Source organism: Brassica rapa, chromosome A01 (genome assembly GCF_000309985.2).
Source record: "Brassica rapa cultivar Chiifu-401-42 chromosome A01, CAAS_Brap_v3.01, whole genome shotgun sequence".
Lineage (NCBI taxonomy): Eukaryota > Viridiplantae > Streptophyta > Magnoliopsida > Brassicales > Brassicaceae > Brassica > Brassica rapa.
In genome coordinates, this window is record NC_024795.2 from 17,088,553 (window position 1) to 17,109,316 (window position 20,764).

At 42.6% G+C, this 20,764-nt stretch overlaps 1 protein-coding gene and 1 long non-coding RNA gene across 3 annotated transcripts; both read right to left on the reverse strand.

Moving 5' to 3' along the window:
- Nucleotides 1-3,819: 3,819 nt before the first annotated feature.
- On the reverse strand, nt 3,820-4,739 carry LOC103844957. The gene is made up of 2 exons (XM_009121790.1): nt 4,572-4,739; nt 3,820-4,461 (listed from the first exon to the last, which is right to left on the reverse strand). The coding sequence occupies exons 1-2, from the start codon at nt 4,737-4,739 to the stop codon at nt 3,820-3,822; spliced, it is 810 nt and encodes a 269-aa protein (XP_009120038.1).
- A 2,411-nt stretch (nt 4,740-7,150) lies between these two features.
- On the reverse strand, nt 7,151-20,758 carry LOC103844269. 2 transcript variants are annotated; one of them, XR_004451011.1, is made up of 4 exons: nt 19,685-20,758; nt 13,987-15,510; nt 8,489-13,907; nt 7,151-8,331 (listed from the first exon to the last, which is right to left on the reverse strand). It is a non-coding gene; the product is annotated as an uncharacterized LOC103844269 (long non-coding RNA). The 2 variants fall into 2 exon arrangements; XR_001958524.2 differs by having other exon boundaries at nt 8,489-15,510.
- Between the last annotated feature and the right edge of the window lie 6 nt (nt 20,759-20,764).

A 20,764-nucleotide genomic window follows, 5' to 3' on the forward strand; every position in this document is an offset into this window, starting at 1 on the left:
TCCCACAGTTTGGCGCTAGAAGGAGGGGGGGGGTACGGATTACTCTAACTCATGGCCGCAAAACGCTTGATCAAAACAATGTCTGGAGATACGAAAGACAACCCCAGCACCTATGGCCAACGCTTACGCAAACGCCACAGTGCCTAAAAGAAAATCGAAAAAACCTAGCCGCAATTTTTCGCCAACAGGAAGTGCAATGAAACGAGCTCGCGATTTCTCTTTCTGGACATTACCGAACAACATAAATCTCAATGCATAAGGGTTTTACCAAAACACAATTTCCGAAAACATTTCGGAAAAGTAAAATTTTTTCTCCCAAAAAACCGCTGAAAAACCCCTAGGTTAATCGCGGAAAAAGGAAACGCAACAAATCGATTACATAGCTCGGTCGCTACGTAGCTAATACCACACGTCAAGCAATCTTATTCCGAATAGAGATATTCCATATATACTCGCTCCAAGGTCGGTTTACGCTTTTACTTTTCTGCCCTTAAGCCGTCATAGCATAAAATAGAGATATTCCATTTTTTTCCGATCTTCGTATTTATCCTCAAAATTTTGTATTTATCCGCGGAAACTTGACATTTATCCTTCCTTGCGTGCCTAGCGTAAACCGTGCTACGGTTTACGGGCTTTTGGTTAAGAAATCGTAGGATGGGCCTCGATTCGTGTTTTAGGTCCCTTTAGGCCGTCTTCCAACTCGAAGCGTTTACTACGACTTCTTTCGATAAAGAACGAACTTTCCACGGTTTTAACCGTAAAGGTTGATCGATGATTTAAAATGGCGGAAAATATGAGCTGAGTTAGCTACGGTCTTCGGGAGATAGCATCGAAGGATAGACGAGAATGCATGGACTGGTGTCGTATCGACATTTCGGAAGAGCTTGGTCGCTACGTAGCGACCGGACAGCGTGCATGTGCGGTAGTTGTGCAATGAACGAGCTTGGTTTGTCCGTGTTCCGATTGTCATACTCAAACTTATCTGTAATTGGTTTGGGTATGTTTCCATTGGCTTATGTTTGATCTAAATGAAGTTCGAGATGAAACTTTATCTCGAAAAGCTATGTTGCGGAGAGTCATACTTATATATTGCGGAGATTTGGACGTTAACTTCGTCGATCCAACATCATAGTCTAAAAATGGAGATATTCTATTTTTTCCGATCTTCGTAATTATCTTCCAAAACTTTGTATTTATCCTCGGAAACTTGACATTTATCTTTCCTTGCGAACCAAGCATAAACCGTCCTACGGTTTACGGGCTTTTGGTTAAGAAATCGTAAGTGGGCTTCGAGTCATGTCTCAGGTCTACTTGGGCCGTCTTTTAACTCGAAACGTTTATTATGACTTCTTTGATAAAAACAAACTTTTAGCGGATTTTATCGTAAAGTTCGATTGATGACTTCAAATGACGAGAAACATGAAATGGGTTTGCTACGTTCTTCGGGTGATAGCATTAAAGGGTAGACGAGAATGCATGGATTCGCATTGTATCGACATTTCGGAAAAGCTCGGTCGCTATGTAGAGACCGAGCGGGATGCGCGCTCGGTCGCTACATAGCGACCAAGCAGGACATACGCTCGGTCGCTACGTAAGACCGGGCAGTGTGCATGTGTGGTAGTTGTGTAGTGACTGAGCTTGGCTTGTCCGTGTTCCGATCATCACATTCGAACTTATCCATGGCTGGTTTAGATACGTTTCCGTTACCTTGGGACAGCTTGTGTTTGACCCAACCGGGATTTGAACAAGGTTTTATCTCGAGATCACATGTCGTGACATTCTTTTCACCAAGCACAATTTGTCGCGGAAAGACACTCATACTTCTATTTTGCGGAGGTTTGGATATTCACTTCGTCGTAACCGTTTTCGACCCTAACAGTTAGCCCCCAGCCCGTTAGAATCGTGGATTCCCGATACGATTCTAGCGTGCGGTATGGTGAGTTCTGACGAGATTGGCATATTTGGGTGAAGTTCATGCCCGAAAGTCCGCAGGTAAATATTAGTTTCTCATGCCTATAAGAAGGGAGGTAACTTCTTCATAATCTTTTCACTTGCTTATTCTTATAAGGAGTTTTCCTGAAAGAATTTATCTTTTCTCTCCATCCTTTTCTTCTTGTTTCAATTTAAAAATACGAAATGTTGAGTAAGAAAAAGATTTCGAAGAAAGGACCCTCGTCCGCAAACGTTCGCGAAGAGCTCCTTGTGCCGAAGATCAAATTCGTGCCTCATTCAGTAGATCCGGCCGAGAACGAGGCATGGTGGGTTGCGAGGTATGGTTTGATCACACCTCCCAACGAAAAGTCGTTCCCGGTTATGAACCATCGTTTGGTCGAAGAAGGTGCACCGAGTAGGAGCACTAGCGAATTTCTTTGGACCGTGCGGTTGTTCTACCAAATTCTGGATACGATGGAATTCCGGGTTCATCGTGAAGTAGAATGCGCTAGTAGTCCCCCAGAGGGTTACTTTACTTGTTACGAAGCATTCCTAGTGCGCTGCCGCTTGTGTTTCCCGATTCCCGATATCATCGTCCGCATGTTGGATCGTTTTGAGGTGTCGATAAGTCAACTGAACCCCGTAGTATCCAGCACCTCGTTGGGGTTTTTATCTTGAGCTACGAGCACGGTCTCTCCCTTACCGTCGACCACTTTGAAGCACTTTTCAGGTTGCAGATCGTTCGGAATACGGAAAAGTATCGACTGGTCCCTCAGAACTTCATGTATGTGGTCAAGGGGTTTCTTTCCAACTTCAACTCGTGGAAGAGATTTTTCTTCTTCGTTCGTATAGACGCTGCGTCTGTCGAAGAGAGTTGCATCCCATTGCTCCGGAGGCTGCCAAACGATCGTCCCTTCATCAATCCGCTTGCTCCGTTTCCTGAAGATATGATCGCAGTGAGGGATCTTCTCAGGAACGGTCCGTTTTTCTTAACTTCCTTTACGCTGAAGAGAGTTCGAAAGGCATTGAGGCTTGCGCATCCCGGTCTTGCTTCGGGCGTGGAAACAGGAAGTGAATCCGAGCCGGATGCCCAAGGTCCCAACGCTGCTCCCACGGTTAAGACGGGGTTGAACTCTTCGAAGGAGAAAGATATCGACCTTGGTGACATAGAGTTTTCAGTGGATGATTCTATGCTCCCAGGATGGGACCCGGACCTTTCTTACGACGATGGAAGCGGCACGAGCGAGATCACTATCCCGTACTTTGATGATTTTTTTGCCGGTCTACCCTTGGGTTTCAATCCTCCCCCGCCTGTGGACAAATCGGGAAGGTCGAAAGTTGTTGCGGAAGGATCTCGTATCATCAACGGGGTTGGTTTTCAAGAATTTTTGCCGATTATTTTATATATTCCTTTTCCCGCCGAAAACGTGTTAATTTGTTTTGCAGGCAGAGAGGGATCTTGCTCGTATGCAAGGCGAGATGTTGGAGTGAGACGCGAAACTTGCTCGTGATCACGCGAGGGCCGTTCGTAAGGCGGGACGGAATGGCAAGAGGGAAATCGTCGAGGTGATGAAGAGTCGTGCTTCTCAGTTCCATGTTGAGTATGGGAACCTCAAGGATGCTTATATTTTGGTGGGTGATTACCATGAGTGCCGCGGTTCAGTCGGGAGTCTTTGGAAGACACAGGCGGAAGACTACGTTTTCGAGAAGGAGATGAGGTTCATGAAAGATGGCATGAACAACCATGCCCATGCTGAGACACTCATTCCCCCGATCGACGGGAGGATCCAGGGATTCTGGGATTCCGTCTCGGTTTCTCCCGATACCCTAAAGGACCGAGTTCGCTGGTGACGACGAGGAAGTGAACTATCCCGTTGGGGTTACTTCTCAGAGTTCGATGTTCATCCGATTGAGAGTGTCGCGGAAGATAAAATTGACTGTGCTTCCCGTGTCAATGAGGACTCTCCCGACTTCCAGATCTCGAATGACCAGATCTATGACGAGTGGATCCCAATGAGGTTGATCGATCTCGCTGGCTTTGTCCTTCTTAAAGGTTATTGAGCTGCTTTGACCATCTCGGGGAGGGGACCACGTACGCCAGTTTGCACTTGATTCGGCCTTCCGTTGGTATGCCTTGATGGCCGAAATCATATCGTTGCAGTACTGCGATCCTCCGATAATTATGTTTACTCTGCGATGATTGTTGTCGTTTCCTTTGTCGTCCGGCCTTCTTCCAAGTTTATCCCCCGATTTGTTTCTTTGAGGGGACTTCTCCGCAGGCGGATTTCTGTAAGTCTTCAGGGGGCGATCAGTCTCGAGGATGAGATCTTTCACGCTGGTTATTTTTGAGAGCTCTCCAGCTAGTAGTTTCGCGGCCAGCCTCACTCCCAAGACTTCGCAGTTAGTCGTGGCGTGTCTCCGGGATTGGTGGAACTCGCAGAAAGTGTTTTTGTCATATTCTTGATTGGAAGTCCATGTATTACCCGTGGTTTGGCCTTGGTCCGAACTGATCGCATAATTGTCCACCCCCTTCCCCCTCGTGATGGACGTAACTTGTCATTACGAGAGTTTTTCTTCTTTGTTTTTGGGTCTACATCTTTCGAGGACAGTCTCGTCAACTTATGTTTTAGTGATAAGACTTTCGTTTCCTCTTTGATTATGATGTAGTTCGTCGCCTTATGGAGGGCATCCTGGATTGTCCACAGTTTGTCGAGGGTTATCAACTTTCTGAATTTCAACTTGTACAAGAGCGTCTTTCTGAGCGCGTCAATGGCCACTTTGTCGCTTATTCCGCTGACCCTGGACATCACCAGCTTAAAACGGCTGATGAACTCGCGGAGGGGTTCGTGTTCCCTCTGGGATAGACTCCACATCAGAAGTTTCTCTATCTATGAACATAGAGTATTGCTTGAGAAATTCTGATGCAAGCTGTGGAACACTCCCGATAGAGTTTTGCTTAAGGCGTGCGAACCATTCGAGCGCCGGTCCTCCAGATTCTCGACAAAAAGACGGCAATAGCCGGCGTCTTTTTCACCGTCCTTCAGTCTGGCCCTTCCCGTCATGATGTGGAAAGCCTGAACGTGTGCTTTTGGATCAGTCGTACCATCATACTTTGGTACTTTGATTTTCGCGGATCAGATACCCTCATATCGGAGATGCGAGCGGTGAAGGGCGTCTTCCGAGACCCTCCAGCAGTCTGTCGATCTCGGGGGCAGCACTGGTAGCGTGATTGATCTGAGATTTCACAGCTCTTACTTCTGCCGCAGTTTTGGTGATGTAGTCACGAAGATCATGGATATCCAACGTCTCGTCAGCATATTTCCGAGCTTGTCGGCGTTTACTGCGAGTGATCTCGGTTTGCTTTTCAGCCAGGTCTTCTTGTTCGTTCCAATAGAGGATTTCCTCCTCTTCCATCATTAGTTTATAGAACGGAGAGCTTTCCCGCGCAGATTGGCTTCTGGTCCTTCTTGGATGTTTGAGGTCAGCTTCGGCTTCTTCAGACATTCTTAGCAAGTGTGGATGTTAGAGGCATGTTGATCCCTTTGACGTTCCATTCAATATCACCTGCAAATCAGCAACTCATAATGGTGCTAGAGAGTGGTTAGGTGGTATTGTTCCCGGAAAACGTTCCTCATCCCCAACTGGCTAGGTTTTAACTCAATAAAACGACTCAGTGACACTAAAAGCAAAACAAAATGTCAGTAACTGCCTCCCCTAGACATAAACAACACGTCGCTGGTGTTATACAGTCAAAGATTGGTGATGGAAATAAATCGGAGATGGCCGGAAAGTGAAAAAAAAACTTGTACCTCATATTTCTGACTGATACCACTCAAATTACCCTAAGAAGTGTTACTCTCATCAAAAGAGGTTCAGATGTAGTACTTAGGGATCAAATCCACAAGGAGCTAGGGAACAATTAAATCTAGTGTTTATTAATTTTAAAGGTTGTAAATGTTTAAATGAAATATCAATAGAAACAAGCGAGTAAATAATAAATGTAATTTGGTTGGAAATGATATTAGATGCAGGGCCACTATTTAGGTGTTGGAGATTATAATACCTATAGACGCCTAACTGTTGCATGCATGATATATTAGAGCTCATTCGCTTAACTCAGTGATCAGCTGTCGCATGTACCACTGGTTAACAGACTAGATCTCGTGTCTCACCGATTAGTATGCAGACACGAGAGAGTGTCGATCGATAGTCTATTAAGACGTCGACCGATACACCTTTGCCAACGTCGATCGATTGTCAGTTGAGGACATCGATCGACGGGTTCTAGCCAGACCTATGCGCGAGTATGAAATGCCCTACTAAGATTCTAAATTGGCGGTTAGCCCTCTCTAGCAATCCTAATATGATAGATAGATGTCAGGATGGGATAACAAGGGTGCTTGAATATGCAATCCTATGATCAAGTTCTAGTTAGCAAGGCTAAAACAAGCAATGAATATAAATCTATCATGAATATCACAACAAGGCAGATCTATAGTTTAAGGCTAATCCCACAAACCTATCTGAACCCTGGATCTAACAGTTGAACTACTCAGACATAGCAAAGCAATTCATATCAATAGAGAAATAGAAACTCATAGAATAGATGAAAAGAAATAGAAACAAGGAGTTCCAATCACAAGTGATCTTCTCTCCCAAATGAAACTTGTAACAAAACTAGATCTAGAAAAAGCTCCGTGTTTTTTGCCGTCAAAACACTTAGGCAGTATATATTCTACTAGGTTAAAAACTCGTCAGGGCATTTTGGTAATTTTGCTTGGCCTTGGTTTTTAAGTCTTCTGAATCCAAAATGTCGCGTCGGGTGTCTCGACATCGATCGATGGTACTTGTGTACATCGATCGATATTACTCTTCATCTGTCGAGGCATTTCCTGATATCGATCGTCAGCACTGATGCGCATCGATCGATTATTCTTCCTCTCGTCGACCTCTAAGTGGTCAGCTCGGGTGAAATGTCCTTTAAGCTCGAAAATGCTCCAAAGTCATAGCTTTACTCCGAAATGCACCTGAACCTGAAAATATACCTAGAAGAGTAGAAAACATAGATATATATATAGTAAAATATTTATATTCCATGAATAAAAATGGGTCAAATCCAAGGTATATCACCAACCAACGTCGAATGACGCTAACATGGCATCGATCGATGCTCTTAAGTTAGAACGTTTTCTCTTTTCCCAATGTTTTCAAACATGAATATTTCAAAGAACTTCTTTGAAAATCACTATAACTTAAATAAATAGCAACATAATCATAGATAATACCAAATTTTAATCATCCTAAAGAGTAGAAGTAAAAATAGATGAAGTTCAACTGATTTGATAAAAACATAAAAAGTACATAAGGAAAGAAAAAAAATTGGACTACTCCTCTTAATCCTGCTCATATGACTCCTCTGCATCATCCCCGGATTCTTCAGCAGCTGGTGATGGGGAGCGTGCTCCGGTGCGTGGCTGGCTCATGCAAATTCTCTAGGAGCATTCTCTGGTGTGTGGCTGGCATCATCCCCAATATCATCTAGCGCTCCCTCTTTGTAGTTAACAGTGTATCCTACTGTTGAAATTCCAAGGTGCGTGAAGATGGGAGTAAGAAGACTCCCAACAAACATCTTCCTTGCACCTGCTCCGGTAAAAGGCTTTGTCTTTAATGAAACCAAGTACTCAGCAAAAAGGGCTTCCAAGTTTATCATGTAAAAAAACTACGGTTGTTATATTTGATTCTGAATGAGAGGATTGATGGCAAGATACAACATAAACAATTTGTGAACTCTCACCTTGTTGTGCTCCATCTTGCAGCAAATGGTGTTGTTGATCACTTTCACGAAGAAACGCAAGGTGAGATGGTGAATGTTTGTCAAATTAGTCCCGCTGGGCGTATAGTCTCCTATCCCAGTTAAACTCCAGAGTTTATAGTGACAATGGAATGAGTCCAGTATGGTGATGCCAACAGCATGACGGTCTGGAAAACGTTAGATGTCACACAAGTCGGGGATAGACAACGTGTACCATATATCCTGGATGCAAAAAGTGATGGAACACTCGTACACTCTCTTACAGTTCAGATTCTTATAGTAAACCCACACAGAAGCCATGAACTGTCTCACCAGATCAGGGTATATATCATAGAATTTAGTCGCCATGGTTCTCAGTCCAAGCCTTTTGATCAATGCCACAGCGTCCCACCCCTTGGAAAAGACTACAGGTGGTGACAGGTGGTGTCAGTGCTGCTGATCTAGACGTCTCACCCATGTTCATATGAGCTCTCACAAAAAGTCAGTAACTTTCGTCTTGGAATAAGGAGCGTCAAATGATGTCACCAGGGTATCTCTCGATGCCGCACAGTTTTCTCGATTCATCAGTCGCAAGATCAAAACTCATCCTGCTCAAACGATTTTGATTATCAATGGCGTCGAACAATGCTACCATCTTAACTATTTCAACACCCTAAATCGTGCAAAGCAATTCGATCAAAGCTTCCCCTAAGATTTTCTAACCAAGTTAAATCCTTCAAAAATCATGAGATTTTGAGAACATACCTTGTAGATCTGATGAATGAGTGAACTAAACAAGTAGATGACTGAAAATTGAGGGGGTTGTGGTTTGAAATCATCAAAATCGACTTGAGATTGAGGGAGAAATCGCCCTTTTAAGTTTTTAGGAAGAGGAGTTTTTAGAAAATAATTAAAGGACTAGGCTTTTTAAAGAGTCCGTGTCTTGCGATACCAACATTGAATGACACTAGAGTAGCATCGATCAACGCTATTCGATTTTATAAAATTATTTCTCAAATTCGAACAAATAGTTAGAAAATCAAATAGAACAAGATTAAAAACTTAATAGTGTACATACTTACAAGTAGATTTTCTCCCATCAAGCGCTTGTTTAATGTCATTTTCTTGACGGACATGCATGATCAACCATGTGTAGTTGTTTCGAGAGGCACAATGTTGCTGTCTTGAATCTCCCAGTAGTGCTTTTATCCTTTGTCCATTTTATAGTGAAATCCTCGTCTCTGGAGTTAAATAGAACAATGGCTCTGTATGGTCTGACTTCCTTGATGGTAAAGGGACATGACCAACGAGAACACAAATTTCCAAAAAATAATTTTAAATAGGAGTTATACAGAAGTACTTGATCATTGGGTTTGAAGTGCCTCGAGATGATATTCTTGTCATGATAGGCCTTAGTTCTTTGCTTGTACAATTTTGTGTTTTCATAGGCATGATGCCTTATCTCATCTAATTCATTCAGCTATGTCAATCTCTTTTCCGCAGCAGGCTTGATGTATAAAAAAAAAATCATTTTCATAGCCCATGTTACCTTGTGTTCTAACTCCACTAGGAGGTGACATGCTTACCCGTAAAAATGATTAAATGGTGTAGTCCCTAGTGATTTTTGAAGCAGTATCGTAGACCCAAAGAGCATCATCCAACTTCATAGACCAGTTTTCCCTAGTTCTCCCTTCAGTCTTTAAGATCTCATTGATATGACAGTTGGACACTTCTCCTTGTCCAATGGTTTTAAGGTGATAAAGAGTGGCCACTCGATTGTGAACTCCATACATTCTTAACAGTTTCTCAACCACTTATGTTGGGGTCAAAAACAGACACGACGAAGTTAACATCCAAATATCCATTAACATGAATGTTTTTTTACGAAAGTATTCTTCGAAAAGATTACTTTTACGAAAAGTCTGGCGGTGAAACATTGCATTAATCTTGGTTCATTCATCGAAACTAAAGAACATGTTCATGAAACATCGGAAAAGGACGCAAACAAGGTCGCCACGTAATGACCGACCCGCGAACAAGCCGGTCGCTACGTAGCGACAGACCCGCGCACGAGTCAGTCGCTATGTAGCGACCGACCCAGCCACTCGGTTGGTCCCTACGTAGCGACCGGTTCCGTGATGGATCGGTCACTACGTAGCGACCGAATGAATGGCTTGGTCGGTCGCTACGTAGCGAGCGAACGAATGGCTTGGTCGGTCGCTACGTAGCGACCGAACAAGAGGCTCGGTCGGCCGTTACGTAGCGACCGACTTGTTGCGGATCGGTTGCTACATTGTGACCGACCAAGCCATTCGTTCGGTCGCTACGTAGGAACCGATCCATCCCGGACCCGGTCACTATGTAGCGACCGAACTGTTTCAGACATCGATCAACGGGTACGACCCAAAACGTTGCATTCTCGTCAGTTCTGCAATGCTAGTTCTTGAGTACCGCAGCCATATCATTTCCCACACCAATCGATTGGAGTTATCACTTAAACTTAACGATAAAAATTGCGGAAAGTTTGTTATTATTGATAAAAATCGTAATAAACGTTCTGAGTCGAAAGATGGCCCAAGGGGGTCTAAAAGACGATTAGAAACTCACTTACGATTTTTTAAGGAAAAGCCCATAGATACTATGGCGGTGTATACTTTGTCCGCAAGAAAGGATAAATTTCAAATTTCCGCAGATAAATGTTAAGTTGCCGCGGATAATCATGAAGATCGAGAAAAATGGAATATCTCAATTTTCGGGTTATGACGGCTTAAGGGTAAAAGAGGGAAGCACAAACCAACCTTGAAAGGAGTATATAAGGAGTCCTAGGCGAGAGCCACAAGGAAAAACTTTTTCAGAGCATACTTAGCACTTAGAGCAATTTAGGCAATTTTCCGTTTTCGTTATTTTGAGCTGCGACTCAATTAGGTTGTTAGAACTTGGAATCTCGCCAACAGCTCTCATAGTCGAGGCTTCTACCTTGTTGTAACGCTCATACGCGAATTCGGAATAAAACTCCTTTTGCTCTTTTATACGATTTATTATTTCGTTTACGTCTTTACTTACGTGTACTGATTGTTGGGCATGTGGTTTAGCAGATATCCGGGATCTCTGAGAAATTAGGGCTTTCCTAACTTTCCTTATTTAAACGGAAATCAACTGTGCGAATTTTGGTTCCCACAACTTTGTTGATGACGTGAGTTCCTCCATCACTTATGACAATTCTAGGTATTCCAAATTTGGGAAGATGATGGTTTTGAACAGCTTTAAAACAACAATGACATTTTTTCTCTTACTTACTATTGCTTCTACCCACTTGGATACGTAATTGCCAGCAACAAGGATGTACTTGTTCCCATAAAAAGAGGGGAAAGGGCCCATGAAATAAATATCCCGCAGTTGAAAGCTTCCACTTTGAGTATGTAATTATTCTGCATATCATGTCTCTTGCTGATTTTTCCTTTCCTCTGGCAAGCATTATACTGAGATTTATTGAGCATCCTGAAACATTGTAGGCCACAAGAAAGCTGCTTGTAGAACTTTAGACATTTTCTTGAATGTGGCGAATTTCCAGCATAGTCAGAACTATGATAGTGAAACAAAACACCAGGAACCTTTAATTCAGCGATGTTGCGCCTGTATATTCCATATGAGCAGTGATTTTTCAAGTACGGTTCATCCCAATAATATCTTCGTATTTCTCGTATGATTTTTTTTGATGAATCTTTTGAAGTCATCGTGCTCTACTTCAGCAGCGAGTTAATTTGCGATATCAGCATACCATGGTCTATATGAGTCAGCCGTGGTTAACGCGTACACCCCCATAATTGAAGTTTGACCTCCAATAGAAACTAGGTTCATCTGTAAAGAGTGTCGAGTGAATTAGGGAAGCCCATGATATGGAGAAGAGGTATGCGGGCCAACGTCAAAAAGAACTTGAGTTCGAGGTGAGAGATAGGGTCTACCTAACAACAATAACTTTTTGGGGTTGGGCGAGAATTTCTAAGAGGGGTAAGTTAGATCTGAGGTACATACAAGCTTGACATTCTGGTAACCATGAAAGCATTTCAAAATGTATTAAATGTGTCCCAAGTTAAAAAGTGTTTGGCAGAGCATGATGTAACCGTTACCACAATACCTCATGATTTGAACCTACACCTTACCTTAGAGGCTCCACCTGTCCAAAACTTGGATATGATGGAAACGCAAACCCGTAAGAAAGTAATCAAGATGGTCTTGATACGTTGGGAATGCAACGGGTCTATGGAAAGAACCTAGGAAACAGAGGAGAAGATGAAATTAGAATATCCTGAGTTATTTGAAGTACGATGGATCTTGATGCAAATTGAGGACATCTTCAAATAAGGTATGGAAACTTATAACGCCATCAGTCCTTCATATGACCAGATATATGTCATAGTAGTCGAGGTTGAGATAAAACATTGACATGGATACTCTATAGGCGTGGTCGAGTGATCGATACTCCAAAGGTAAAGCATGCACTTTTATATGTATGCTAAAGAAATGAGGTTGGAAGAGGGGAATGTCAGACAGGATTTGCTGAGTTGTAGACTAGTTGAAATTGGTTGCTAAGCTAGGATATTGCAGAATGTGCTTTTATGATTAGGACTTTTTAGATGTGGTTTGCGAAATTGTAGAGGTGATAACTTCTATGTTTTAAATCTTTAAGTCCCTGCTGTTTTCAAACCTCTTTCAGAGAGACTGCCTATTTGTTTTGCTTGAGGACAAGCAAAAGGGTAAGTCTGGAGAGTTGATATACCATGGATTTGACCTATTTTCATCCATGGTATATAAGTGTTTTACTATCTATATACTATATATTCTATCCTATTGGGTATGTTTTCAGGTTCAGAAGTATCTTGGAGTAAAGTGATGATTATGGAGTATTTAGGAGCTTAAAAGAGATTTCATCCGAGCTGACCATTAGAGGTCAATACGAAGAAGAAGAAATCGATCGATGTACACCCTTTACCATCGATCGATGTCGAGACGGGGAACGCGCGACTTGGTTCCAGCAGACTTTAAACCCAAGGCTTACTCTAATTACAAGATTACCCCTGACGAGTTTTTAACGTAATAGTTATATACTTGCCTAAGTGTTAGGAGGCAAGAGAGTTCTTTTCAGAGAATTTTTAAGCCACCACTCCTTAGGGTAATTTCAGTGATATCTCCTCCCAAGATGCAAGGATTTTCAGACAAGTATCTGGAACTGCAGGTAAAAGTTAGTTCCTAATTTCTCTCTCTCTAATTTCTCTCTTGAGTCAAAGTATGCTTCCATTGCAGGATCAGTGACCAAGATTGAACAGGCTTCCATGAATCAAGACTTAATGGTGGTTGCCACCAAGCCTTGTTCACTTCTTTTTCACCTATATCCAAGAATTTGTTGTGAAGCGAGCCTTGAAGATTGCCGCCTCCAAGTCCCCTTTGAATTCTTTTTGTTAGAAACTTTATGAATCAAGCCTTAATGGTTTTAGCCACCAAGTCCTGTTCAGACTCCTCCTAACTAGATCCTAAGTCCTAATAAAGTAATAAATTTTGGATTTTTTTTAGATAATACTAACTACTCTAGGGTCGAAATAGAGAGAGAAAATGTGATAAATGAATCTACACAAGGCGTTACCTTCCAGACTTGTCTGAAGAATCGATCCCATGTATACCAAGCCCCAAGACAAGCGATTATGTCAGGTTTAGTGTTGGAGGTCAGCTTTGGTTTCTTCAAACAATCAAGGCAAGTGTGTATAGTTGATAGGTTGATCTACTTTAGCATCTTTAGTACTATCTGCAATCAGTAAATCTAGAATGGTGCTAAAGAGTGGTTAGACATTCAAGTATAAATCAATAATAAGATCATAGTCCCTTTAACATAGCTAAGCATAATTTTATTAAAATACTTTTATAAGAATCAGAATAAATTATATCAGTAAACCTCCCCCCCCCCCAGACTTAAATTACATTGTCCCAGTGTAACACAGTCGGAGTTATGGTGGAAAATAAATCATAAGTACTCAATGTAACAAGTTAGGAAAATAGACATGACCGGAGTGGGAATCGATCGATGCGCATCGGTTTGCATAGATCGTCGTATGTGATTGTAGGTCGATCGATGTCGCCGTCTCTTCCACGGTCGATACGTTGGTAATCATCCTAGTTGGGTCTTGCGATAAATCTGAAAGAATGAAAACGAAAATAAATACTAGTAACTAAGAAAACCAATTAAAATTACCAAATAATGGGTTGCCTCACACTCAGCGCTTTGTTATAGTCATTTAGCTTGACTGTGGAATTATGTGACTAGTTGGTGGAAAGACAGCTACTTGTTGGGAAGCAAGCATCCACCTCATCTCTGCACATTCTGGACCAAGCTGCAATGAAACTTCTTGTGGCCTCATCATTTCTGGTCCATCTCTCATTTATCTTCTGTATTGCATTTGAGATGTTTTGTAGCCTTTCTAGGATGTCCTCAATGCTGAACTGATGCCATCCTATCTTGCCGTAGGCGTATGCTGATAGCTCGTTCAGTTCCTCATGCATTGAATCCATTTTGTTTTGTATCAGCTGCTCGTCGTTTAGTGTAGACGTGTTATCGATCGATGCGACCAGTTGTCTATCGATCGTTGCTGGTGTAGTACTGTCGATCGATTTGGAGCGTGCTCTGTCGATGCTGATATCTGGTGTTCAGATGCGAGTTGCCTCAGAATGGATTTGACTTCCTTCTGGAACCATTCTGCTTGGCTATCCAGTCCACTGAGTCTGATATCGAATGGAAAGTAGATGTCATCACACCGCTTCTCAAATAGTTTCTCCATGGTGTCTATAGTTGTGTAAAGCTTTGATGTGATCTGATCAACTTATGCTGTTGTGTAGTGAAGATGTTCTGTAGGTTTCTTGCCGTCGAGCGATGTCCTGCGGAACCTATCGATCGATGTCGAACATTCTTCCTGAAAATCATGTTGATCATTAAGCTTACCAATGTCCCTCTGGACATTCATCATATGTGTAGACAAGGTGTCCAAGTATCGCATGATAGGTGAGGTGAAACGGTCGTGCATATCCTCATAGGATTTTAACCTATCTTCCATGGCTGCGAACTTGCTGTCGATCGATGTGACGGTGCAGATATTGATCGATGTGGCTAGTTGTGGATCCTTCTTGCGAATGATGTCCAAATCTTGTTGTAGCAGATCAATTCTCGTACTTAACCAGTCCACATTGTTGTTGAGAGGGTTGTATACGTCGTTAATCCTCGTGTTGATATATGCGATCTCCCATTCATCCTTCTTCTATGCCAAACGTTCCGGCTCTGCAGGGATTTGGGATGTCTGTGGCTTGACGTCGGTCGATGTTGCTTTGTTGGCGTCGATCAATGGTGATGTCGTAGCTTCTTTCTCAAGTCTGTGTTGCATATTCTCAATCTCTGTCCTCATATCTGCCATACTTCTGAAAAGCTTATTGTTATCTCTGTCCAAAGGCCGATAGGTGTCATCTACCGATGTCTTGAGTTCATCTCCTAGCTTTTCCTGAGCTCCACAAATACCAATCACCATCTCATTAATCTCATCTTTGGTGTAGATCGCTGGTGCCAGTCTTTTAGTTGGGAGAGAAGTGGCATGTTCTGGAAGACATATGTGACTATCTTCAAATAAGGATGCTCTCTCCAGAATTTTTCTGATGTTGTCATTGGTAACATGGATCATCTCACCAGTTATGCTCCTTGCATATCCAGACTCATCTCTGTACACACCATATTCGTCCTTCTGTTCCCATCTGAACTTTCTGGCTCCATAGATGTCATAAGCGCGATGTCTACATTCGTAACGTCTGTCGATCGATGGTGAAGGTGCCATATCGAGCGACGTTGGTGTTACCCTGTCGAGCGATGTAGGAGCAACCATATCGATTGATGCTTGGCCAACTGGTCTGCATGATTGGTGTGAACCAATTTCTGTTGTGTTGGCCCTTGGAAATTCGTCTGGAACAGCTGGAATGTTGTCTGGAATGCTGTGTTGCTGCATAAACAAGTTGTCTAGTCCATTGGCCAACTGAAGGATATCTGCTATGTCCTCTCTGGATACTTGTAGAATTCTTCCATCCATAGCTCTTGCTTGGCCATCCGAGTCCCTGAAAATGCCAAATTCATCAGGAGTTAGAAAATCGTAATCAGTACTCATATTCATCTTTAGAATGAGAATCGATCGATATTGATACTGGAGTATCGATCGAGGGTAAACTTTTGTTTGTTGAATTAGGGTTTCTGGATTGAATGCTCCTCCTGGATGTTCGTTCTTATAGGTTTGTGGGAGCGTTCATCTTTTTTGCTTCGGTATCGTGGGAAGTAATATGGGGGGGGGGGGGGGGGCAAAACTCCTTATATAGGTATTGGTAAACCTAATTGGAATTGGAATATTCCCTTTTTCCTTTTCAAAGGCGGCGGCTTTAATATCAATCGATGTACCAGGTATAGTATCGATCGATGAATAAGATTGTTTTGCTGGATGAGGGTGGGTATCGACCGATGCTGAGTAGACTCTGTCGATCGATGGTGGAGACGTGTTATTGAAGGAATGGTATGAATATCTGTCATCCTACATAGCAATCTCTCTAGCTCTTTCCTTCCAATAATCCTCATCATACTCCTCAATAGGATCCTCATTGGATGAAAGAATTACAATCTCTACTGCAAAACTTTCATGGAATCCACTTTCTGCCCAACTGCCTATGGAATAGTCATCTTGTCCTCTCTTGTTGGGTTGTTGAAAGGCAAACTCTGGATAACACTAATCTGGTAATGTGAAATGGTCTACCGGTTGCTTCCTGTCGAGCGACGTGGGATACCGTTCATCAGTCGTCGGTGACTTATTGGAATCGATCGATGATGCAGTGTGAGTATCGATCGATTCTGAGTACTCTGTTTTGTACTCTGCTCCACAATTGCATGCTGCAATGTAGCCAATATTGTGTCCAAGCTCCACGAGGTTGACCTGTTGTCTCACATCTCGAACTGGGTCATAGTGGACGTCTGGATCTATCAATGTCAGACACAATATGTTGGTGTTCATGTCACATACAGCTCCTACTGTAGCTAGGAAAGCTCTTACAAGCAGAAGTGAAGAGTTCCAGTTAAGCTTGATGTCCAGGACATGAAAATCTACTGGGACAAGAGCATTACCAATCTGTACCTCAAGGTCTGTTATGATGCCTCCTGAGCTTCTTTTTGAAAGGACCACGAAGGTGAAAGATTCTGATGAGGGCTCTATTTTCAGACCCAGCTGGTCTACCATAACCTTAGGTAGTATGCTGACTGATGCTCTTGTGTCACAAAGTGCATGGGAAAATTCAATACCCTTCACCACACATGGTATTGCAAACTTTGCAGGATCATTCTTCTTCTTTAATGTGATCCTTAGTTTCATCATTTCCCTGACATGATGAAACATTCTCCTAATGTCCTCCTCACTATCCTTAGTCTCTCTGAAGAACATCCACAACCGGTGTGTGAAATATACTTCCTCAAAAGGTTTCTCCACTGGGATTCTGAGGACTCTCTTAGTGAAACCATCCATCTCCTTCTCATTAGCTTCCCTCTTAAGGTTCTTAGGAATTTTCTCATTCCTTTTCCTTAACCTTCTTCCTTCAGTTGCCTCATCAACTTGCATAGGCTCTGGTGTAGTGTTTGAAGGGTTGGTTGTAGGTTCTGGTGGGTTTTCTAAAGGTTTAGGTGGTGGTTTGGTTACTATCAATATATGGTAACCGCACTCGGTAGGTGAGAGATGCCCGTCGATCGATGGAAGGTGAGGGGAGGGGTCGATCGATATCGGTCTCTCTCTGTCGGTCGACGGCTGGCTCATGGGGTCTATTGATTTTGATGTAGAAAGGGGAGGGTGGGTGAGGATGTTTTTCTTCGGATTCATCATGAGTCATGATTTGAACTGCACTACACTCCGCAGTCGATTTAGCAGATGACGTCGATCGATGTCCAGAGTGATCCGTGGATCGATCTTCGTCATGGTCTGTCGATCGATGTGTATTCATTGACATCAGTCGACACCAATGTGATCCGACGAAACTCATGGAGCTTTCATCTTTGAACTGTCCTTCTCCAAGCTTCTCATGCTTCACAACTTGCCAAGGCTTCTTGCCTCTTCTCCAGAGTGATACGTGGTGTTTTGCTTTCTCAACTCCTACCTCTCTAGCCAAGGCTTCTTGCCTCTTTACAGTGTCTCTAGTCTGAACCGCTTGCATTTCCAGCTTCCTCACCTGAGTCCCTAAGGTCTGAATCCTTGTGTTCAGACTGTTGTAGGCTGAATCTATCTTCCCATTGAAATCCACAGTGATTTGTTGTTGTCCTTCGAGAATTCTGCCAAACATTGCTTCAATCTTGCTTTCGTGAGTCTATGGTGGTGGATTCTGGTAGAATGAGTTTACATAGCCTCTGCTTTTGTTGATGAAAGGTTTTTGGAACTGTGAACTCTTGTTACTCCTCTGGCCACTGCCATAGAAGTTTCTGTTTCCACCATGGTTTCCAGACCTCTGAAATCCAGTACCTCCAATGTAGTTCACTTCTTCTTCTCCTTGCATGTCTACAGCCTCTTCTCCTTCAGCTGAGCAGACTTGCTTTCTAAGAAGCTCATGAACCACATATAACTTTGCTCTAAATTCGTCCATCTGCTCCTTCCCTAGGGATGCAACAGACTTCTCCCTCTCAAAGTCAGTGTTCTGGGTGTTGCTGTTGTTTGCTAGATTTTTTATCAGTCTTACAGCTTCTACCGGATTCCTTGTGTTTAAGTTTTCCACGCTAGCTGTATCAAGAGCCATCTGATGCCTCAAGGCGATACCTCTGAAAAAAGTGCTCAGCAGTTGCACTTCGTTGAATCCGTAGTGTGGACAGTCTCGTTGGAAGAACTTGAATCTGATCCACACATCTTTGAAAGACTCTCCAGTCTTCTGCGCGAATGTAGCGATTTTGCTCCTTAATTCTTCAGCGTGTGCCTCATTAAAGAAGTTTCGCACGAAAGAATTCTTGATGTCGGCCCAAGATGTTAGAGATCCTGTGGGTAGCTGCTTAAGCCAGTGCATCGCTTCTCCAGTCATAGTATACTTGAAGTGCTTGCACAATAGGTAGTCTTCGGAGACTCCATCCATACGAATAGCAGCGATAAGATCCTCAAACCTCTCTAGGTGGTCCATATGATGCTCGTGCGGTAACCCAGAGTAGGGTATCTGCGACACGAGTGTGTAGTACTAAGGCTTCAGCTCGAAATTCTGCTTCTGAATCTCTGGAAGTCGAATAGCTGATCTGTTGGCGTAGTACTCATCTGGACGATTGTAGTCAGTCAGTGCCCTTGGTTGAGCAGCCTCTTTTACAGGTTGAGCAGCTCCTACAGCATCAGTATCAGGGATTACATTCACCTGAGCGTCTAGTTTCTGTCCTGTTTCATTACCAAGATGACCATCCTGGTCATACAGGTTTCCATTCTCGTACTGTTTGAGAATAACAATCGCAACCATGTTTCGCGACTGATGATCGATCGATGTACGCGGTGTAGTATCGATCGATGTGGAACGGTGTAGATCGGTCGACGACGAAGGTCGGGTGTCGGTCGACGGTTGGGTGCAAGAATCGGTCGACGTGAAAGCCACTGCATTGAACGATGAGGAACGTTGGTCTTTGCGGATCGTGCGTTCCAAGTGAGCATATCTTCTGAAAATAGCAGGTGTTTTTTCTTGTTGCTTATGGTACTGCTGGGCATGTACCTGAAAAGACAAGAAAAAATTTTGTGTCAGAATGGGGGTAGAGAAAAGAATAAGAATTAATAACACTAAATCTAATGGCGATCAAAGCTCCGCGGCAACGGCGCCAAATTTGATACCACTCAAATTACCCTAAGGAGTAAATTACTCTCTCAAATAAGAGGTTCAGTTGCAGTACTTAAGGATCAAATCTACAAGGAGCTAGAGAACCTATTAAATCTAGTAAGGTTATTAATTCTAGGTGTTTGTTGTTTTATAGGTTTAAAAGTAAATAGCAATCCTAATTGAGCAAGTCTATTGCTCGATTAACAAGATGATATGGGGTGTAACTTATTGGAAGATATTAGATGCAGGGTTTCTATTCAGGTGTTGGAGATTATAATCCTATAGATGCCTAACTGTTGCATGCATGATATATTAGATCTCAACTCCTTAATCACAGTGATCAGCGATGGAAATGTTTCACTGGTTAACTAACTAGATCTTGGATCTCAACTGTTGTCTTTTGATCAAAATAAAGTGTTGATCGATGATTCTATAGGGATATCGATCGATACACCTTTTGCAAATATCGATCGATTGTCAGAAGACAATATCGATCGATGCTTCTAGCTAAGCCCTAGGTGTGGGTTGATAATGCTCACTAGTCTCCTAGATCAGCGGTTAGCTCTCTCTAGCAGTCGCTTGACAGATTAGATTCAGGACATGATGATCAAGGATGCTTGACACATGCTAATTCCTAGGTTCATGTTCTAGTTAGCAAAGCTAAAACAAGCAATAAGAACAATCAATCAATGAATATCACAACGTAGCAAATCTATAGTTGGGGCTAATCCCTCTAACTACTTTGAACCTTGAATCTAAACAGTAAACTACTCAGACAGCTAAGCTATTCATAAGCACACAAAAATATAGATAAAAACTGCATAGAATAGAATAGATGAATCAATGGAGTTTCAATCATAAATCTCTCTATGATCTTCTCTCCTCTGAAAGTAAGAATACAATGGTGGCTGAAAAACTTTCTGAAAAGAACTCTCTTGCCTCATAACACTGAGGCAAGTATATAACTATTAGGTTCAAAACTCGTCAGGGGTAATCTTGTAATTTGGTGAAGCCTTGGGTTTAAAGTCGGCTGAAACCAAGTCGCGCGTTCCGCCTCTCGATATCAGTCGATCGATTTCTTCTTCTTCGTATCGACCTCTAATGGTCAGCTCGAATGAAATCTCTTTTAAGCTCATAAATACTCCATAATCATCACTTTACTCCAAGATA

Coding starts and splice junctions, on each gene's coding strand:
- LOC103844957 (XM_009121790.1), bottom strand. CDS start 4,739: ATGTCCAGGGTCAGCGGAATAAGCGACAAAGTGGCCATTGACGCGCTC. Junction 4,462..4,571: donor TAATCAAAGAGGAAACGAAA/GTCTTATCACTA, acceptor ACGAGGGGGAAG/GGGGTGGACAATTATGCGAT.